The sequence below is a fragment of the Pithys albifrons genome, chromosome 23 (genome assembly GCF_047495875.1).
Source record: "Pithys albifrons albifrons isolate INPA30051 chromosome 23, PitAlb_v1, whole genome shotgun sequence".
Classification (NCBI taxonomy): domain Eukaryota; kingdom Metazoa; phylum Chordata; class Aves; order Passeriformes; family Thamnophilidae; genus Pithys; species Pithys albifrons.
In genome coordinates, this window is record NC_092480.1 from 533,375 (window position 1) to 554,975 (window position 21,601).

At 50.5% G+C, this 21,601-nt stretch overlaps 1 protein-coding gene across 2 annotated transcripts in view; it reads right to left on the minus strand.

Annotated features, from left to right (window-relative positions):
* Positions 1 to 3,971: 3,971 nt before the first annotated feature.
* Positions 3,972 to 21,601, minus strand: part of SORL1 (sortilin related receptor 1) — a 49,506-nt gene continuing 31,876 nt past the window's right edge. For both annotated transcript variants that reach the window (XM_071576043.1, XM_071576042.1), the window contains exons 30-48: positions 20,908 to 21,042; positions 20,387 to 20,542; positions 19,501 to 19,650; positions 18,983 to 19,111; positions 17,892 to 18,018; positions 17,500 to 17,669; positions 17,142 to 17,254; positions 16,750 to 16,854; positions 15,735 to 15,807; positions 14,509 to 14,591; positions 14,164 to 14,260; positions 13,403 to 13,587; positions 12,828 to 12,947; positions 12,586 to 12,750; positions 11,639 to 11,813; positions 11,103 to 11,209; positions 9,993 to 10,185; positions 9,635 to 9,847; positions 3,972 to 8,516 (exon numbers count right to left, since the gene is read on the minus strand). In XM_071576043.1, coding sequence (XP_071432144.1) covers positions 8,449 to 8,516; positions 9,635 to 9,847; positions 9,993 to 10,185; positions 11,103 to 11,209; positions 11,639 to 11,813; positions 12,586 to 12,750; positions 12,828 to 12,947; positions 13,403 to 13,587; positions 14,164 to 14,260; positions 14,509 to 14,591; positions 15,735 to 15,807; positions 16,750 to 16,854; positions 17,142 to 17,254; positions 17,500 to 17,669; positions 17,892 to 18,018; positions 18,983 to 19,111; positions 19,501 to 19,650; positions 20,387 to 20,542; positions 20,908 to 21,042 — 2,564 coding nt within the window. In that variant the 3' untranslated portion in view covers positions 3,972 to 8,448. The remainder of the gene's footprint in view (positions 8,517 to 9,634; positions 9,848 to 9,992; positions 10,186 to 11,102; positions 11,210 to 11,638; positions 11,814 to 12,585; positions 12,751 to 12,827; positions 12,948 to 13,402; positions 13,588 to 14,163; positions 14,261 to 14,508; positions 14,592 to 15,734; positions 15,808 to 16,749; positions 16,855 to 17,141; positions 17,255 to 17,499; positions 17,670 to 17,891; positions 18,019 to 18,982; positions 19,112 to 19,500; positions 19,651 to 20,386; positions 20,543 to 20,907; positions 21,043 to 21,601) is intronic.

The window sequence follows — 21,601 nt, forward strand, 5'->3', positions numbered from 1 at the left end:
TGAGGCCACCAAAAGTAAAAAGTTAAAAAAAAAGGCGGGAGGAGGAGGAGGAGGAGGAGAAGGAGGGATCGCATGGAGTTGGGTGGTGGGCAGTGACTAAAGTTCTGCTGCCATCTGCTGCCCGCGCCTGGCAGCGAGGGCAGCGGGGCTGCTGCTCTGGCCCGAATCACCCAAAGTCCGGGCTGAAGGGTGAATTCTGGGTTGTGGTGTGGATGGAGCGGGTTCCCAGCCCCACACCCCGTGCTCGGCCCTGCCCTGGGCACACATGGGCTCCGTGGGCAGGGACAGCAGCGGGGCTGGCACTGCTCAGGTTCGGGCTGCGCTCGCTGCCTTCGTTGCCACTCGCTCAGGATTCACCACCACGCCGAAGCTTTTGGCTCCGGTCGGGGTTTGGCCATGAACAGAACCCTCATCAACCCCCTGCGAGTGGCCGCAGCACAAATCCCACGGCGACAGCGGCGCTGTGTGCCCGACATGTGCTTTGTCCCCGCACGGCAGCGATGCCGCCGCCGCCCCACCCGCTGGACCCGGCTCAGGATTGCCGGGCTTGGCCAGACAACACTCGGAGCCTGTTTATTTATGGTGGCTGGACTCGAGCAGGTCGCTGGCGTGGTCTCCAAGGGCGATGCGTTCGAATCCCGTTCTCGGTTTTCCCTCTTCCATCTCTCTCCAGGCTGCCTTCTATTCTTTGTGTCTCTTCTCCCAGGAGATCTGGTCTCGGAACAAAACAGCTCCTTGCCATCGTTGTGGCTCTTGGTTGTGAGGTTAAATGAGTTTAGGAGGAAAAGTACATTTGCAATGGGGTTGTGCCAAATGGATGAGCCAAACATGCTATTGTCTTTACCAGCTCTGAGCCTGCCATGGTAATTTCCTGGCTGGCTCTGAATTACATTCAGCTACTGCAGAGTGGAACTGGGCCCAAAATGAAGCGAGTCTTGTGACTGAACACACAGCTGGGAACTGGCCCCTGGGCTTCTGGTCTGGCTTTGTGAGGGATCCCGAGAAGCCACGGTGGGGGAAAGGAAAGCTGTGTCATTCCAGAAAGCCCGGCCAGCAGCCCTCAGAGGGGCAGTTTGGAGAGAGTCAGGAGGGGACCTGCCGTGCTGGCAGCACGAGTGGAGCCTCGGTTGGCTGCTGGGCAAAGGGGTGCTAACAAAGCAGAGATGTTTGGCAAGGTCTCCTCTCCAGCCTGCAGCGTGGGGTGTGTGGCTCTGAGGGCAGAGTGTGCTCCAGGAGCAGGAAGGGGCTGGCTGGCTGCAGGGGGCATGTTCACACCCCAGTCATGGGTTTGGGATTCGTTTCAGTGTGGTGTCTTACAGTCACAAGCCTCGCTGTGAGGTGGTTGCCTTGAGTTCCCTTTATAGCAAAGAGTGTCTGACCTATTTTAAGACAAGGGGAAGCACTCTCTGAACTGCTGTGCCTCATCCTTGGCTACAGACGAGGCCTGGAGTGACCCTCTCAGCTTGGGCAAGGATGAATCCTGCCTAATGTTACATAGAACCCAGGCCAGGAGGAACCTCCAACCTCCTCTCCATCTTCTTGTCTTTGGGATTGCAGGCTTGGGGAAATACAGAATGCACAGGTAGCCATTCTCGTAGTGGGAGAGGAATGAAAAAGTGCACAAGAACGTTGGAGAATGGCTCATTCAGGTCCCAAATTCCCATCAGGTTCTGAATTCCTCCCTGGAGGCTGCTTCCCTCCATTGGCTATGGAAATATCCAGGGAAAACAAGTGTTCTTTGGCTGAGCCACCCTGGAGATACGAGGCTTGGTGAGGTGAATGTCACTTGTCCATCTCTGCCTCGGATCCACCACCTTTAAAACATTCCTCTCCTGTATAGCCAGTGTCAGGTTCTAACCAGCTTCAGGATGTATTTTATTAACTCCTGCTCAGCTCAGACTCCTATTCCCACTCACTGGCTGTCTTCCCAAATCACTGTCTAGTCCCTTTTTCATGACCCTTCATCATCCCTGACAGCAGTGGGATTTTTTCCAGCACAACCCCACGCAGGTGTTCTGACAAGTAAGGAGTCAGGTCCACTCTGGTTTGTTCTGTGGGCCCTGGGGAGAGCAAATCTACCAGGCATGATGTCAGCCCAGCTAGGAGAGTTTGAGGATGTGGGCTTCTGGATGCCTATAATTTACAGGGAAGAAATAAACCACATATCCTGGAAGATGCCATTTTTCTTGCATCCCACATTTGGAAGATTGAGAGGTTTGTGGCAGGAGCCAAGATGTTGATGGTTAGCATGAATCTTTCCTTCCCACAGACCTTCTCTTGCTTCCTTAGAGCAGGGGCTGGGCTATCTGAGAGCTTTTGGCTCCTCCATCCCAAAATCCAGCTTGAGTTCTGCTAGGAAACATCCTCAGTTATTTCATCTTTCCTGCTGAGAAAGGCTGAACACAATCGTTGAGGAGTCTGGCACAAGATCCTGGGCTTGCTTATTCAAAGGAGGAGCAGCAAGCCAAAACTTCAGCTGTTCTCTTTCAAGATCAGAGTGTGTCTCTTTTGTGGAATCCTTAACCCATGCTGGGAAGGGCTTTTGCAGTCTTGGCCTTGCTGCATTTCCACCTGGCTTCCTCAGTTCTGCAGGGAGGGTTCACATCTGCCCCTCCCTGTGTCCACTGGAAGCAGCCCCTGATGTTATTTGGGGGGGAAAGTGTGTTTTCAGGAGCAGCAGAGTGGGGAGAGCCTGGATCCAGGCCCCCTGCATGGGTCTGTGCCATGTGCTCCAACCACAGCTCTTCCTCCTTGATGGAGTCTCATGTGCATCCTAGTGGGGGGGAATGTTCTAACTTGCTCTGGTAAAGGCTGTAAAGGATTAGGGGGAAATCTTTCCTGTCTGTAAAGACATGCAGATTTGATTAGGAGAGGAAGACAATCTTGATGGAATAAAAGTTTTCTCCATGACAGCACTGAAGTTTCAGAGTCACGTCAGCTCCTCTAACAGAAAGTAGGTGCCTGGGAATGAGGTGTAACTTCTTGTGCCTCCCAGGGGGATCAATCTGTTCCGGCAGAGTAGGAAAAATCAGCCTCATTCCTGACAGAGGGGACAACGGGGAGGAAGGAATGGCTGGTTGCTAATGTTGCCTTAAGCTAAACGTTAATGAAGTGCAACACTTAAGATACCTGCACGCCTCAATTATGTCCACCAAGATCACGTGTTGCCTTTCCAATTATCTGGGCTGAGAAATGAGGGACGTGTGAAGAGGCTGCTGCTCATTACCTGTCCCTGCCAGGGGCAGTGCTGCCTGCTCAGGTGTCAGGGTACCTGCTGCAAACACCAGCAGTGCAAACACACCAGGCAGGGGTGGGCTGGCTGTGGAAATGGATTTTAAGCAGGGAAATGCATGTGATGTGAGTGGCAAACCAGGCTTAACACTGGAGATGGTGTTTGCAAACGTGGAGGGGCAGCTTGGACAGGCTGGAAATGTTCTCTGGTGTCTGAGGGTGTGGCTTTCTGACCTTGGAGGAAGGGACCAAGCACCAGCTGGAGACGTGACTGTATTCTGAATGTCAGGGGCACCTCTTCAGTAGGATTCTGCTGCTTCTTCAGCAGGAAACTCAGCTTTCCTGTTTCTGAATCTTTGTCCTGTATCCACAGTTTCACCAAGAACTGTAGTGGCAGCACAGTTCAAACTGACATAGATTAAATGTCAGGAAGGAATTCTGCCCTGAGTGAGAGGGCAGGCCCTGGCACAGGGTGCCCAGAGAAGCTGTGGCTGCCCCATCCCTGGAATTGTTCAAGGACAGGGCTCAGAACAACCTGAGACAGTGGAAGGGGTCCCTGCTCACAGCAAGGGGTGGAAAAGGATGATCTTTAATGTTCCTTCCAACCCAGTCCATGAGTTATGATCCTGTCAGGTTATACCATGCATCCTTCTAATGTAAATAAAAACACATTCAGAAAATGTCTCTTTTGTATTGCTCTAGACACACAGAGGGTAGGTAACAATTCCAGAAACCAGAAATGGTTTTGTTTACCCAATCCATTTTTATTATTAAGTGGAAAAAATTAACAGACAAAAATTCCTTCAAAATTGTGCAATAATACATAGCAGAAATCAGTGAATGGAAAAAAAAAACAAAACAAAGACACAGAGGAGCATTTCTGAGGGTATAATTCTAAACTTCACTTAAGGAACCAGATTAAAAGTTGACTCTAAAAATCTCATTAGAGCCTGGCTGCTTGTAGACTGCTGCACGTTTTGAAGGATGAATTATAATGTTACAGCTGCTTCCAGGAAGGAAGATGCTCTCCAGGTCCAAGAGCAACCAAGTCATTGCACCATTTCCCTTTTCAAGTCCATTTCAAGGAGACTTGAAAGTTGTTTCAGAAAGGGTTATTTTGGTTTTTCCTGAACACATTTTACATTTCAACCAGCAAGTGAATGAAAATTGTTGTTAAATATACTCTGTACCTACAAAGACATTCCAAGCATGGAGATGCTCAGACTGAGATGTGCCCTGGTTCTGCTCAGGCAGAGCTGCTGGCTCAGGTGGGGTTTCTCTGGTGAATAATGTGAGGCTGGGGCTGCTCCTGGTGACTCTGGAATCAGGATGGGTGAACTAATGTGGTGACCACCAAGGTGACCATCAAGCACAAAGGTCCTTTGGCCTCAAGGCCAAACCACTGTGGTGTGGATGTTGGGAGCCAGTTTTGCCTCTCTGCTCTCTCCTCCCCTTCCTGGCTGGGCATGAGCTCCTATACATCTCCCTGTAACTTGATCTCTGTCCACGGCAAATCCCCTTCCCCAGTGCTGGATTGCAGCTGCCTCCTGCTGAGGCTGTGTCAAGGTGGAGCACATGGAACAAGTTAGGGCAGGGTTAGCCGGGGCGGGAACTCCGCCCGCAGCTCTCCTGCAGCTTCAGGATCTGCATGCAGGGGTTCCCCTGGGGACAGCACGACACGTTTCACCCCCTCTGCAATTCCTCGGAGTGTCTCCCTGGGGTAGAGCTGTCAGCCAGCCCCAGGGCAGCTGGAAGCTCCTGCCCCAGCTGGCTCTGAGTGCACCTGGAGCAGGCACTGGCTCCGAGGAGGTGGGTGCAGGGAGTTTCACAGAGGATCCAGCCAGCAGATGGGATTTATTCAGGCTGAAAAGATCCACTGTTTGACCTTCAGTAGGTGGTGAGATCTCCAGCCTGGAAAATGGCATCTCTTTTTCCTTTGTTGTAAAATAACCCCATCCCCAAAAAACACACAAAACCCCTGAGTCAAAGCAACTCAAGCCTCATGGTCCAAAACCCCACCAGATTTTAGTGTTCAGCCTTTGTTCAAGTGGACTTAAGAGTACCCATGGGCACCTGTGGGGAAACTGAAATGGATGCAAACCAAATTAACTGGAAGTTCCTCCCAGCCAGGGTATTTTCCATACCCTTTTTCCCCCCCTCCCCGATACAGATCCAAACATTTCCCTGGTTCCTGTGAGGTAAACCCAAATCACCTCCCCTAAGTTAGGGCATGTCACATTGCAAAAGGCTACTGAAAGGAAACCAGAACAGAATACACATCCACATCCATGTACCCTATTTACAGCAGAACCCTCCCACCCCCTGGATGTCTCTGTGAACAAGATTCCGTGCCTCAAAAGTTCATAAAAATATACAATTTCCCCAGAACTGCATCTAATCTGCTCCCTCCCTGCCTGGAGTCAGACCTCTCTATCTATTTATAAAATACACTAGCCCTGTGAAGTTGCTTTGCTGAGAGCACAGTGGTGACTTTTGCAGTGAAGGGAAAGTCTGGGAGGGCCAAGGAGAGTCCCAGGAAAGGCTCTGCAGTGCCCCCAAGGCCAGGGGTGCCCCCAGAGTGGGCTCAGAGGGCTCTGCTCTGCCTGCCCTGGGCTAGGCAGGCACAGGTAACCAGCACTGGTGGGGTTTGGGTACAGTATGGCCCCAAATGCTTCGCTCTGTGCAAGTGTCACCGAGCCAGAGTACAAAGGAGTCTTTCAGAGTGGCCAGGAGTGACCTGGCCCTCAGCTGATGCCTGGAAGTCTCCAGCCAAGGGATTTCTGCAGAATTTTAAGTGGTTACAAGGGTGCCCCTTGGCACTTTGCTTCTAGACAGAGATGGGCAGGATTTACCCCTGGGGGAGTGAAGTTTCAGTATTCAAGCACTACTGATTCTCACCAGAGGTACCAGCTCTGGGATACTGTACTGTGATTTTCAGTTACCTGTGCCAAAGTATTTGCTTTATAAGGAGTTCAGGACTCTTGATCTCGGGTTTTAGGCTTTCTTTCCTGTATCAAATTTTTGATTTATGTTTTTTAGACTAGTTTAGCCTCTGGGTCAGATTCTGGTCTATGTTTGTAGCTGTAACTCTTGACAAATTGAGCTACATGTGCTGGGTTGATTTACTCAACATTTTAATTCCTGAACAGCACCTGGCCCACTAACGAGGTAAAAATATTGCAACTCTACAAGCTTGCTGCTGCTTATAAAAATCTGATTCTAGTTTGGTCCCAACTGTGGGGGGAAAAATCTGTCACCAGGAATGCTAACACCAGTAATTGAAAATAGAGTCAGTATTTCTATAGAGTATCAAACCATCCAGACTTTTTACACATTTTCTCTTGTGAAATTAAATGGATCAGTCGTGTATCAAAACATAGTTGGCCTCTCCATTTCATCTGTAGGAAGACTGCAATTACAGCTTAATTTACACAGCAAAAATACTCTTGTTTTAAGCAAAAAACTCAGTGTGACAAGACAGTGTGTGCTGTAGTTACAGATGAGGAGTTTTGCATATATAGAGCATGGACAGGGGAGAGCCCTGAACATCCCTCCTGTCGCTGCCCTTGGCTTGGCAAGTGGTGGTGAGATTGACATTGTGGTGAGATTGACATTGTGGTGAGATTGACATTGTGGTGAGATTCATATTGTGGTGAGATTCACATTGTGGTGAGATTCACATTTTGCTATCACAAAAAAAGCTCAGCAGTGGAATGCAGACATTTCTCCTGCTTGGCTCTGTAGCCAGTATTGTGTCTGCTGGAAACGTGAGGTGACTACTGATAGGAAAATAATATATTTGTGTATATATATATATATATTTTTTGCTAAAGCTGAAGGTATGACTGTGGCTGCTTTAGGAAATGCTAATGAGAGAGGATCGAATCCCTGCTGTAAACCAAATGAATTTAAATGTTCAGTAATTACTGCTCTGCGTGACTGTGGGAAGCCTGAAGCCTTTCCTGGCTGTGCACACTGGAGGCTCCCCCTTCTGTCCCACCACCGAGGCAGCAGCTGAGGGAAAAGCTCCAGCAGGAGAGGTGTCCTCATCACCTGCAAGGGTGTTCTAAGGTGCCAGTGGCAGATTCTTTCAGTGATGGTACAGACAGAAACTACAAATGAATTGAGCCCCATGTGATGAGCAGCAGTTCAGTGACTGCAGGTGCCCCCTGGGCAGTGCTGGGAGGGTGTGATGTTACTGCAGACCTGGCACTGAGGGAGGGGCAAAGCCACAAAGTCTGGGGGCTGGAACAGCACTGCAGAAGCTGCCCCATCCCTGGGAGTGCCCAGGGCCAGGCTGGACAGGGCTTGGAGCAGCCTGGGCTGGTGGGAGGTGTCCCTGCCCATGGCAGGGAGTGGGATGGGGTGATCTTTAAGACCACCCAGCCCAAAGCATTCTGTGCTGCTGCCCAGGAATAACCAGAGGCCCCAAACCCTCCTGCTGGTGCCTCCTGGCCTGTCCCAGCCCTGCACCAGGCCCTGGGCAGGGAGGCTTTTGGCTCACAGGGATGGCAGCAGGAAGATAAACTCTCCCATGAAGTTTGTGCTGCAGTAGCTTGACCTGGGCTCTGGGATTGCTCAAACATTGGGTCTTTTGATAAGGGAGAAAAAATGTGTAAAAATAAGGATGTTTATTCCTGTGGCAAGAACAGTGATGGAGATGCCAAGATACTACTGCCTGACAAGATAAAGTGGCACATGTTCTACACAATAATGTGTACAATGTCTGACTACTTTGGAAATCTGTTCTCGAGCAGATTTCCCAATAAATTAACACAACAAAAATACTTTCAGAGCAAACAAAGTCCAAAGAATTTTTTCTAAAGTAAAAGCAAAACCTTCAGGGACTATATTACTTCTCTCTCTCTCCATGTATAATCTCCTGAATTTTTTTTTAAATAAATTTATTCTTGTCTTAGAAAAATAAAACGAGTAGCCAATTTAGTCAGCGGAAAATATCTCACAGACTTAAAAGCATGCCCAGCAAGCACAGCCTTGTAAGACTAAATTAATGTTAAATCAAAGTAATCTGTTACTCAACCAACCTAGTCTGCAATTCACAGTTGATTACTACAAAGTGTATCTTAAAATTATTATTTTTTGGCCCATATAAAAATAACATATTGCAACTCAAAGTGCATTTTTAAAATAAACAATCAACTATTTTTATCAAATAAAATATTTACACCATTTGGTTTTTACAGTCAGAAATGCCCTTCACGCGATGACCATGGGGACATCATCTGAAAATCCAGTTATCATGGGAGCTTCATCGTCCTCATCTCCTGGAAAACAAGCCCAGAGAGCTGTTATGGTGGCCTCAAAACCTTATCCTGTGGCTTTGCTCGTGCTCTTACCTGGTTGTTGTATGTTACATTCAGGTTTTAACTGATTTGCATTAGAGGGAGTGGTTTAGGTGAAGTTGCTAAAAGCTTTTTGGGGTTGGGAAAACATTACACAGATTGGTGATCTTAAAGGTCTTCTCCAACCTCAGTGATTCTATGATTTATTCAAGTCCAGCTTTTTACTCTTAGGATAAGATTTTAATGCCAAAGGTGGCCCAAAGCTTAATAAAGAAGCAAAGCTTGCACTGATTTCAGGTCCTTAAAGCTGTCCCTTAATGCCATTCCAGGACACCAAGGGATTCCTGTCCCCGAGGCTGTCCCCAAAGCCATTCCATGTCCCCCAGGCTGTCCCCAGAGCCATTCCAGGACACCAAGGGGTTCCATGTCCCCAGGGCTGTCCCCAGAGCCATCCCAGGACACCAAGGCCATCCCCAGAGCCATTCCATGACACCAAGGCCATCCCCAGAGCCATTTCAGGACACCAAGGGATTCCTGTCCCCAGGGCTGTCCCCAGAGCCATTCCAGGACACCAAGGGATTCCTGTCCCCAAGGCTGTCCCCAGAGCCATTTCAGGACACCAAGGGATTCCTGTCCCCAAGGCTGTCCCCAAAGCCATTCCATGTCCCCCAGGCTGTCCCCAGAGCCGTTTCAGTTCAGGACACCAAGGGATTCCTGTCCCCAAGGCTGTCCCCAAAGCCATTCCAGGACACCAAGGCTGTCCCCAAAGCCATTCCATGACACCAAGGGATTCCTGTTCCCCAAGGCTGTCCCCAGAGCCATTTCAGGACACCAAAGGATTCCTGTCCCCAAGGCTGTCCCCAGAGCCATTCCAGGACACCAAGGGGTTCCATGTCCCCAGGGCTGTCCCCAGAGCCATCCCAGGACACCAAGGCTGTCCCCAGAGCCATTCCAGGACACCAAGGGATTCCTGTCCCCAGGGCTGTCCCCAGAGCCATCCCAGGGCACCAAGGCTGTCCCCAGAGCCATTCCAGGACACCAAGGGATTCCTGTCCCCAAGGCTGTCCCCAGAGCCATCCCAGGACACCAAGGGCACGTACCTAAGTCATCTCCCGAGGAGAATATGGCCGAGCCGAGGCGGGAGCTGTAGTGGCTGTTGGCAAAGGCTGTGAAGCTGCTCTGCAGCCTCCTGTGCCTCATGTAGAGCACCACGAAGCCGATGCCCAGGGTCAGCAGCAGCAGGAACAGCACAGGCACCACGATGGCAGCGACGTCCGTGGATCTGCCGGGTTTGGTGGCAGAGGAGTCCTCACCTGTGGCATGGGAGGGAGGGAAGAGCTGTTTGTACCCATAGCACACGTCTGGAGTGTGAGGCCTGAGTGTCAGGCTCACAGCTCTGAGTTTGTGAGGCTTTCATGAGTGTTAATCAAGGAGGATGTGGAAAAAGCAGGGGCTCACCCGTTCCCAACTCGTCGTAGAGCAGCGTGGCTGGTTCCCCACACATCTGCCCACTGTACAGGCACCTGGCCTGGACACTGAACGAGTAGTTGTGACCTATCTTCAGGTTGGACACTTTGAAGTAGTTCTCTGTGGTGTTCCCCAGGTAAGCTGAGATGTTCATCAGGCTGTCAAACATGTGGATCTCGTAACCCTGAGAGAGACACAAACCCCAAATCACTCGGCTGCAGGGGGCAGGTTTGTGCCTTCCAAAAGGCCTTTGACACTTGTTCTTCCTCCTGGATCTAGGCTGGATTTATTTAATCTGTTGGGCTGTCAGCTGGGAGGGAGCAGTGGAGCCTCCTCCAGGAATCCCTGTTGGTGTGCCTTGGCCTTGGCCAGTTCAGGGAGGAGAAGTTTCTCTTCTCAGGGGTAACAAGTGACAGGATGAGAGGACTCAGCCTCAAGCTGTGCCAGGGAAGGTTCAGGCTGGACATCAGGAAGAACTTCTTCATGGAAAGGGTTGTTAAACATGGGAACAGGCTGCCCAGGGAGGTGGTGGAGTCACCATCCCTAGAGGTGTTAAAGGTGCCACTGATGTGGCACTCAGTGCTCTGGTCTAATTGACAAGGTCATATGTTGGACTTGATGGTATCAGAGGCCTTTTCCAACCTAAATGATCCCATGACTGTGTTTTGGTCTGTCTGGTTCACTCTGTTCTTGCATCCATCCCAGACAATCCAAAACAGAGTCCAGAGGGTGATGACTTTTTTGGCATAGTTTGCTACCTGCCTACACCCTGACAGAAAACATCATTTTCTACTACAGTCCAAATAATGACAACTCTCAGACACCACCAATGTGCTTCCCAGCCCAGCAGAGCAGTGCCCTATTCCCAGTCCCTTCACACAACTGTCCTTTCTAAGAGGATAATTATGTTCCTGAAAGGTGACCAATTGGATCTACCAGCTTTAGTCCCTGAGTTGTGACAGGAATTTAAGTGAGCTCTACACAGAGGGCTCATGAAGGACACTGAGAAGGATTTTAAAGTGTCTGTGAAAGGAACCTTGCAGTGACTCTGCTCCAGGTTTCTCTGAAACACTCTAGTGCAGGAGAGACAGCACAACTTACCCGGCTTTCATTGAAATTACTTTCCTTTAATGCCAAACTCTTCCAAAAAAGCAGAATATGGTCCTTCTCTGTTATAATTTTTAAGGCGTCTGGTGCAGACAATGGAACTGCAAATGAGGGAGAAATGGCAGCAGGTGAGATTGTAACACTGGTGACACTTCTCTTCTACAGCAGTGTGGTCACTTCTGAAACTTAGTGGTTTTCAGGGATCTGCTTGGAAAAAGGATGTACTGGCGGTGAGGATGCTGTGACATGTGATCTGGTTTCAGAGGGGGTTTGTGGTAGGACCATGGTGGTCCTTGATGGTGTGTACAAATCCAGCTAAAGAGGTGTCTTTCCCATCCCCATCTGGCAGGAGAAAAACACCCTGGGTGTCATTTGAGACGTTTCCCCTCCACTGCTGTTGTTTGGGGGTTTATCACTTCCTCTGGAAGCTCCAGGGAAGCCTCTCAGGCCTGGGCTGTGGGAGAGGACTGAGGCTGCAGACACTCTGCATCCAGCCAGCACAGGGGTGGGATGGGGGCTGTGTCCTTTACCTGTGCTGATCTTCATGCTGGATTCCTTGCTCATGTTTCCCAGTTGAACAATCACGTGGTATTTCCCTCCTGGTTCCAGCTTCTTGATGGTGTATTCCACTGTGCTGTTCCTGGTTTTCACTTTGTAGATTTTATCTGTTTTTCTTACTAAATCTTTAACAGCCACAGCATATAACTGGAGGGGGAGGAAAGGCACACACAGGGCAAGGTCTCACTTTCCTGCAGACTTGCCAGCAATTTCATACAGTGGTAGGACATTTGACAAGGGGGCAAAATTTGCTTTAAGCTGTGCCTGAGCTTTACAGAAAGCCTGGGAAGTGAGATTCCAAACCTCTTGCTGGATCCCTGCCCAAGATCAGCATTTACTGATACAGAAAATGCAGTTACTGGAACAGATGAGGGCAGGAGGAAAACCTCAGGTTGTATTTCTCAGTGAATCACAAGGATGCAATGAGAAATCCTGCCCTGTCAAGGTTTGCAGTTCTGCTGGGAAGATTTATACCTTCAAACCTTTGCTGTTAAAGTCTCTGGACCAGAACAGGGGGGGAAAGCTTGCTGAGCAAATGACTTGCCCTCAGTGGAGCGAGACCTGCCCATAAGCCAGAGAACAGAGCTGGGCTTTGTTGGGGCTGCCCCAGCTGGAGCAGGAGCCAAAGCCACAGCCCAGAACGGTGTTTTAGCACATACCAGGGGTGTTTTCAGTCTCTGTCAGCAACAGATAGCCCAGACCTGACTGTTTTTAAGCACGGTGTGAATGTTAAAGTCCTGAGCTAATGGCCAGGACAGAGGAAATGAGGGTCCCAGAGGTGCTGGCTCCTCAATGATGACCATTTGTACGGAGGGTAGGCCTGGTCTCGGACTCTCTCCATCAGCAGCAGGGCAGGGATCTGTCTCTGGGCCCGGGGTTTGCATGCAGAGGGACAGGAGAAGGCTCTGGGGGGCATTACCATGTCCTGGTCGGGTGAATCGTAGGGAGACTCCCACTTGATGACGGCGAAGGTCTTGCCGGTGTGCACCGAGTGCAGGTGCCGCGGGGGCAGCCGGTTGTCGGGGATCATCTTCACCACAACGGAGTCAGAGGGGGGCCCTTGGTAGGGAGACATCACCCTGACCTGGGGGGGACACACAGAGGGTCACGCTGTGCCTCGGTGTGGCTGCAGCCCAGGGTGAGCACAGAAGCAGAGCCTACCAGGAACAGGTACTGCCCGTCCCGCTGCACCAGCACCGTCACGTTGTGCGAGGTCGTGGTGGTGTTGTGGGGGCTCCTGTACAGCTCCAGGAAGGACGTGGCATAGAAGATGCCATAGACCTGTGGAGGAAAAGCACCACAAGGACAGCACAGAGTTTGGCATGGGAGCCTCCCCTGGCTGGGACACAAAGCAGACCCTTTTCCCTGTGGGACCCTTTTTCCTCTCTCTTGCCCAAGTTCAGGAGCAATCTGCCCACTTGCCTCTGCCCTCCCCACCTGAAAATCCTGGGCTCAGCTCAGGGAACACAGCAGTCAATTCAAAGACTGCTGGAGCATCGTGCTCTCTGTATTTCAGCCACTTCTCCACTGCACCAGTGGCTGAACACACAGACAGGAACCCTTTCGTTGCTTCTGTTTAAAGGGCAGCAGCTGCTTTACTTCATTCTTGAGCATAAAGTTTTCAAGGCCTTGGAATTCAATGCCAAGAAAATATTCCCGAGTTCAGATTTTGTGCGTGTTTTGAGGCTCTGAGCTAAACCCCACTGTGGCTGGTGAGAAAAGAGTGGGTGCCTTACGACATTCCTGGGTCCAGTCCAGCTGCACTCCACTGCTGTCTGGTTGATGGCCTTGGCTTTGAGGCTTGGGGATGCAGGTCTTGTCCCACTGGTCACCACATGTACAAAAGACAGAGGGCTGTCACCCAGCTCCGTCTTAGCCCAAGCAGAAATTTCATAGGGGGTGTGTGCTGTCAGATTTGCCACTGAGCAAGAAGAGAAACATGCACTATTAGGTGAGGCAAAGCACTGCAAGGGCAGGGTGAGAGCATGAGGAGAGGGTCAGCAGCATCACACAGTCTTGGACAGGATCCTGCCTCTCTTGCTTTGTGCTTTCACTACTTTTGAGGCATTTCCTTTATGCAGAAGCACCTGGGACTCTGTGTCTAACCCAGCCTGTGCTTTTCTGTGGCCAGTGCTCTCCCATATCCAAACTGTGCACACCAGGGATTTTTCCAAACCAGAAATCTGATTAACAGGGACATGTACTGTGTACAAGCCCAAGAAATCCATGGTCTGTTTCTACTCCCTTTTGTAGGTTAGAAACAGAATCACAAACAAAATCCCATGTGATGAGAATGGGGGTAAATCTCAAATCTGCTTGAAATCTCCAAGTCCTATAAACAGGCCAAGGATTTGCTGCTTTGCTCTCTCCAGATTTACTCCTTCCTGTCCAGAAACTACTTGCAAAAAAAGAAAAAAGTAATCCTACTATATCCTTCAATAAACCTTCCTGTTTGGTGTTGACTAAAGCAGAATTTTACACTTTGTGCAGGATTTACCTTTTTGGATGGACTTTTCTCCTTCTATGATCAGAGTCCTTTTTTCCTGCCTGTGGGTATCAAATGTCCAGTAGATGTTCACAACATAACCCCTGACCTGTCATGCACAAGGACACACAACATGAGCTCACTGTGAATCACAGTGAAAGAGCCACCCTGACATTGTATTTTCCATCCTAATTAAGAGTCTCGGGACAGTTTATGAGTAGTAAGAAATTATTTGGCATGAAATAACGAGTAATTGCAATGCTTTGAAAGGTGACAGCTTATCCCATTCATTATTCAGCATTTACCCAACTCAGACCTTTTACTTTAGAGGCAGAAGGAAAGGTAAAAAAGTGCTACCTTGATGTTAGTGGTCATTTTTAGGCTGAAGCTTATGGAGTCCTCACTGTAGCTCTCAATGTGTATGACAGGGGGAGGGATGACTGGAAGGAGAGAGAAAGAAATGTGCTGTAGAGGGGGGACATTGGGAGAGGGGACTCACTGGAAGGGCACAGATAAAACACAGGCAGCTCTCAGAGCTGAATCTCCACCCTCCCCACCCCATCCCTGCCTGTCTCTAGGACATGGACCCAGAGCAGACACTGACATGCTGTATCTCCACTATTTTTTAAGTCAACCACTTAAAAGCTGCCTTATCTGTGCCTTGCCCAGTGCAGGCTGGAACTAGAGAGGTCTGGGCAAAGGGGTTTCACTTCTGAACCCAGCAGGATGAGCTCATGTCCCAGTTAAGAGCTGCTGGGGAGCTGGTGAGGGAGGTCAGGAGCTATCAGCAGGGGCAGCTGCCAAGCACTTGTGCAAAACCTGAAATGAAAGGTTTTTCTGTTCTTTTTACCTCTGTTTTTCTAACCACCAGGTAATTCACATTATCTGACTCCCGCAATTTTAGCAACCTGGTGTTTTCTTTCCCTTCTTTGCCAACATAGCAAGAATGCACTTTTATCTAACAAATTAGCAGAAAGTTCTGATGTAGGAATGTGAGTTTGGGTGAAAAATCTGGCATGAATACAGAAGATTTCAAAAGGTTTTTCTAAAAACAGTTGGGAAGGAAGTGTTTTACTGTACTGTTTGAATTTATCTACTGTCAGACTATAATGTTGTGATAGTTTGGGGAGCACGTGGTGGTCCTTTAGGGGAGATACAGAAACCATCATAACCATAACCTAAGAGGGAGAAGGTGAGCCAGTGGAGCAGAGGAGCTGGTGGTGATGTCCTGCCTGTCTGAAGGCAGGTTGTAGCCTGCATAAGTCAGAGGGAATCCATCTGCAGTTTAGGAGAGAGAGGCACCTCTGGACAGGCTCCTTGCCCACTTCCAGAGCAGCACATCCATCCCCCATGCCCCAGAGTTCAGAGGACGAGTCAGTGACCCAGCCAGACCTGCCAGTGAACTTTAAGGCAGCTCAAGTTGAGTGAAGTGGTACAGCAAAGTTGTTAAACAGTGTAAAAAGCTCAACAGGGAGAATAAAGGAGGAGGAGGAGGTGGTTGTGCATGTTGATGCTGGACACTTCAGGCTGATGTCGTGCCTTTTTATTATGTTGTCCGAGTTGACTGAAACAACAACATTTACCTTTGCCTTTTATGGTGATTATGGATTTGGAATCACTCCAATTTCCCACTCCTCGACTTGTTACTGCAGCAACCTTTTCAAATAAGAGGGTGAGTTAACAGGACAACATTGTATAATGCAAACAGGGTGAGGTTAGAGCAAGGTTGGGGACCTGGCGGAGCTCCTGGGAAAAGGACTTTGAAGCAAACAATAGTTTAATTACTTGGCAATAAAATGCTTAATACAGAGATAAACCAGACTGCTTAAAGTCAATTAAAGGAATCTAAGAGGAGGGAGGTGCAGCCTCTTTGCAGAGAACTGCTCTCTTATGAGCCCTTGAAGGAGTCCATCAGGATAAGGAGCTTTGGACTCCATGGGCCATAGTAAAGGCAAGAACTGTGCCAGTGAAGTCCATGCAAGCACTGAATCCAGTTGTAAAGATTTCTTTGGAAGTAGATTATATTGGGAAGGAATACCATGGGAAGAAAGACTGGCTGCAGCCAACTGTGAGGATAACGTGGATTTGAGAGCACATTTATCCCACCTCCCAGTGAACCTCCCAAGAACTCCTCCAGCAGAGGAAGGGTGGACAGTGGCAAAGTACACATTTCCCAGGGCTAACTGTGCAGACTTTCATTTCCTCTGCTTATTACTTCTGTCTATAATTACCCAACTTCTCCCCTGTGCAGACGTTCCCCACAGGCAGATCTGCTTCTTTTCCCAGTGATACACTGAGGACCAGATTTATCTCTGGCCCAGATCCAGTGCAATTGCAGTGACATTGGAATGGGCAATTAGTAGGAAGGATTTTATAATACAGCCTGGCCTTCTGGGAGAAGGAGCAAATCAAGGGCCTTAATTCAGGTCTTGAAACTGTATACATTGGCAGTGCAAATGCCAAACCCCTGGTGTGGGTTGGCATTAAAGGGCAGGATTTTAACAAGGCATTTTTTTAGCAAGTACTTAACTGTGCAGGACTTAAGACTATTTAGTGAAAAGTGGTGACATTCATAGACAGAGCTTTGAACATACTCACTCTAACTGTGTAGGGTGTGTTCACCTCCAGGTTCTTGATCTCTGTGTAGTTCGTGGTGGTTCTAAGGGATGACCACTCCTTGGATCCACTGCTGCTGTATTCCACCTAGGAATACCAAAACAAGGCATGAGGGTTCCACAGGCAACAATGCCACAGCGTTTCTCCGTGCCAAGAGTCAGCAGAAAGAGGTACAAGAGCTCAGAAAGGGGGCCAGGAAGGAAAGGATGAACTCGAGGGCTGTGTTGCTGCAGCATTCCTTCTCCCCACCTGCCCAACGCTCCCAGCAGATCTCCTACACAGAATGTCCTGTGTCTGGCCCACCCCTGTGCAGAGCTCAGTGTTCAGCCAGGGCAGCCTCTGCTGCTGTCCCACCCAGCAGGAGCAGCACTCACGATGAACTCCCGAATGAGGCCGTGGGCGTTCACGGGGGCACTCCAGGAGCCCACCACCACCCCCTCAGCTTCCTTCTTCAGGGACAGCTGGAGGTTGAAGGGAGCATCTGGTACTAGGGAGAGAAACAGAGGTGTTAGCCACACAGTGATGTGTCCTGATCGCAGGGGGAGAGGCAGAGTCTCCCTGAAAGGCTGGAAGAAAGGGGTGGGTGATCCCTTTCCTCTCGGTCCAGCACAATTCCCAAGCTTATGGAAAGGCCTTTTTTTCTATGTAACAGGAATACCTCCATGGTATCTACTTTCTAAGCCAAAGCAGCATGAATGAGGGCACTGCTGGCAGCTGGGCAGCTCTGCTTACATCCTTCGGGTGCCCGCAGCGTGATGAAGTCGTTGGTGTTGTAGATTCTGCTCAGACACTGCACTTGGACTTTCACCTGATAGGTACAGTCAGGCTTGAGGACTTTCAAAACACTGTTGGTTTTGTTGCTGTGGGTTTCCAAAATCTTCCAAATGCTCTCACCAACCATCCTGCACGAGAGAGTCACACACCTCTGGTCAGGATGGGGTTTAGTAGCACAGTTTGTCCCAAAGGGTGAAACTATTCATCTGTATTTTAAAAACTTCCCGCTTAGTTTTCTTTTGGGAAAAGCCACACCACCAGCTTGAAAAGATGCTGTTGGAAAGCCTAAACTAACCATAGGTTGGTGACTTATAAGCCTCTGAGGTCATGCAGTGTAAGGGGGGATGTACCTGTAGTAGATGTTGTAGACACAGGAGGTCGAGGACATCCTTTTTGGCCGAGCCCATGTCAGAGTGACATCACCAGAGAAATCAGCTGTCCACTGGAGGTTCTGCACTTTGTACACAATTGTGTCATCTAAGCAGGCAATGGGAAAAATTAGTCTGCCAGACAGAAACAAGCCTTTTGCCCAGGAGAGAAACAGGAGTTGTGTTTGTAGCACAAGCAACATTTGGAGGTAAAAACAGCCCTGACTGAAGGGATTGTCTGCACTGTTGAAATGAGAGGTGGAATTTAGGTGGGAGTTATCAGTGGAGAAGAGCAGGCTTGCAGAGGGCAGTTCAGAGACCCCTGGTACTCTTAGTTCTACCTAAAATGTCTTGGTTGACTTTATGATGCATCATACAAACATCCCCTCTGCCCTGAGGATGAGAAAGTGTGGCTGGAAATGAAACCCGGAGGGTCCATGGACAGGCACAGCGAGACAAGCCGTGCCAGGGAAAAGAGATGGTTTTCCCCTGGCACAGGGGCCAGGCCATGCATCTCAGCAGCTCCTTCCCCCTTCCCTGAACCTGCCACCCTCTCCCAGTCAATATTTAATTAAAGAACTAAACCTGATTGATGCTCAGCCCCCCAGGCAGTTCAGTGGGAGAGCAGCTGGAGCTCCAGCCAGAGGCAGGAATTGATTGCTGTTATCTGCCCAGGGCAGGCTGTGACCCCCACCACCTTCACTGGGCCACCAAGGGCAGCCTGGCAGGACCAGTGATGGCAGCAGGGCACATGCCACATCTCCCAGGGTCACCTAGCAAAGGAGGGCAGAGCAGGAGACTATTGCTTCACCTGTGGGCCATGTAAAATAGATGGCTTTGCTCCTACACATCCTAAAATGATTTTTTCTGTGTCTGTGCCTGCTGGAAGACAAATTGTCAGTGTAGGAGCTGGACAGAAGTTTGTCCCAGTGATTAATGATGAGGAGGTAGCTTGGACAACTGTCAGAGGCAGATAAGGCAAGGATGCTGTGAGTGAAAGGTCCCATACCCAGGAGGGCAGCTGTGTGTGCTGCCAGAGCAGGGCATGAGGAAGGGGAGGGGCTGCTGCTCACCGGTGCAGTTCCTCTCGTCGCTGCTGTCTGAGCAGTCCAGGTACCCATCACAGCGCTCTGACAGCAGCAGGCAGGCCTCTCCATCCTCACACCTGTAGCCATGTGGGCACGACAGGGTGCTCGGAGTAGCTGCAAAGGGCAGAACAGTTCAGGACTCAGGGGAGGGAAGTTCCCTCACTGGGCTGTTTGCAACGCCAGTGCTGCTTCCAAAGCAGGCACTTGGGGGGGCTGCATGTCAGGGATGGAGCTCAGGCTGATGTGTCAGTCACAGGAGTGTCTCATCATGGTTGCATCTTCTGGCATGGTGGCATCAGAACCTGGAGCTTATCCCATGGAAAACAACAACTGGATTTCTAATGGCAATGGTGCTGCTTGGGCTTGTAATTCCTTTTTTCTGTAATGCTGCATTTACTGCAAGGATTTCCCCAGCAACAAAACTCCTCAGTGACTTCCCTGTCCTCCCAAGCAGATCCCAAAGGCAGGAGCCAGGTGAGCCCCTCTCCCACGCCCGCACTCACGGCAGTTCCTCTCGTCCGTGCCATCCTGGCAGTCCCGCACACCATCACACCTCTTCCAGTTGGGGATGCACTTGTGCAGCTGCTGGCACTCGAACTCGAACCTGCTGCAGCGTCCCGGGAGGGCCGGGGATGTGGCTGTCACGTTGGGTCCTGCACACAGAGCAAGGGAGGAAACCACCCAAAGCACGGAAACCACAGCCACTGCCACCAGGAGCGACCAAAGCCTGTCCCCCAGTCGGGACTCCACTAGATGGCAATCTCTTCCCATCTAGCAGGTGGATGGTGTCTGTTGGGATGATGCCTCAGCCATCCTCTCTCCTGACTGCAGAGGGCTGGAAAAGCCACTGCTTTGCAGGGAATGTGCTGCTCCCACTGCACGTGGAGCTGGAGCAGGGTCACAGCTGGTGGCAGAAGGCTGACCCCAGGGAGAGAGGAGTCAGCATATGCTGAGTTGGAAGGGACACACAAAGACCATTGAGTCCAACCCTCAGCCCTGCAGAGGACCAAGCCAAGAGTCACCCCCTGTGCCCCAGAGCATCATCCAAACTCTCCTGGAGCTCTGGCAGCCTTGGGGCTGTGCCCACTGCCCTGGGGAGCCTGTTCAATGCCCACCACCCTCTGGGGGAAGAATCTTTTTCTAATACCCAACCTAAACCTCCCCTGACACAACTTCAGGCCATTCCCTCGGGTCCTGTCCCTGGTCACCACAGAGATCAGTGCCTGCCCCTCCTCTTCCCCTCGCAAGGAAGTTGTAACTGCAGTGAGGTCCCCTCAGCCTCCAAACTTTTATACCATTGAACCCCAATCACACAGCAATTAAGGCCAGCACTGCTTGCAGCAGTGACCCCACAGGAGGAGGGCAGGGGTGAGGGAGAGGGAGGCTCACGTGGGGTGGGACAGGCGTCCTCGTCGGAGCCGTCGGCGCAGTCCCGGTACCCGTCGCACACCCAGCTGTTCATGACGCAGGAGCCGCTGTTGCAGCGGAAGTGGTTGGGGGAACACGTTGGGGGGATCAGCGTGGTGATGGGATGAACTGGAGAACCTAAAAATACCCCAGGCAGAGCTGACCTGAGAGGCCTGGCCCTGTGTGCAGGCTGGAGGCTGTGCCTGCTCCCAGCAGACCCAGAGCAGCTCCCAGCAGAGGAGCAGCCACAGCATCACAAGCCCAAAGTTTCCCTCTGCACAGATGGTCCAAACACTTCCTGATTCTGGAAATCGAGATTTCCAAAAACATGGAATGAAAGTATGCACGAGACTGCACACTCAGCCCATTCATGGGGGGCTGTTGGAGCCATGGGGGCTGGTGTAAGGTACCCAAGCAGCCCTGTGGGAAGGCAGCTGGTACCGAGAGTGGTCCTTCCACATACCATAGCCCAGCTTGTCTGGAGCAGAGCAAAGTGTCCTTACCCTCACAGTCCTTCTCATCAGACCAGTCCCCACAGTCATTTTCCTTGTCACACTTCCACCTGTTGGGGATGCAGTGCCCGTTCCCACACTGGAACTGGTAGTACCGGGAGCAGTTCGGGGCCTCTGTTGGGTTTTCTGACAGGGAAAGGAGAGTTCTGTGAGCCCCAGCATGACCTCTCCAGTTTTCAGCATAGCTGAGATGTGGGAGCACCTCAGGCTGGGCTGTGTTTGGCCTAGAGAACATCCCCCTGAGCAGTACAGGCATGGTCCTTTCTCTTCATCTCCAGCATTCCCCAGCCCTTACCAGCCTGTTGCCACCACTGTTAGTCTGTGTGCCGGACCCACCCATGAGCTCAGAACCAGAGCTGACAGCAGAATGCACCAGAGCATGGCAGAAATGGAGAAGCAAACCCTGCAAGTGGGAAATGCAGAGGCAGCTGCCTCGCCTGGCTGGGTACAGCTCCCACAGCTACCCAGGGAACAGTGGTAAATATTGAGCTTGGCTGCAAACTGCCTGTCTGCTTTGGGCTGGGAATCTGTGCAGTAAATGTGGTCACATATGACTTAGTGAAGCACGAGATGTGCCAGCTGTATTGGATTTTCTGTGGGCTTCACTTGCAATATTAGGGCAGTGATACTGATCTCCACATCAGACACGCTGTGATGTTCACATGGAATACACATGTACACACGA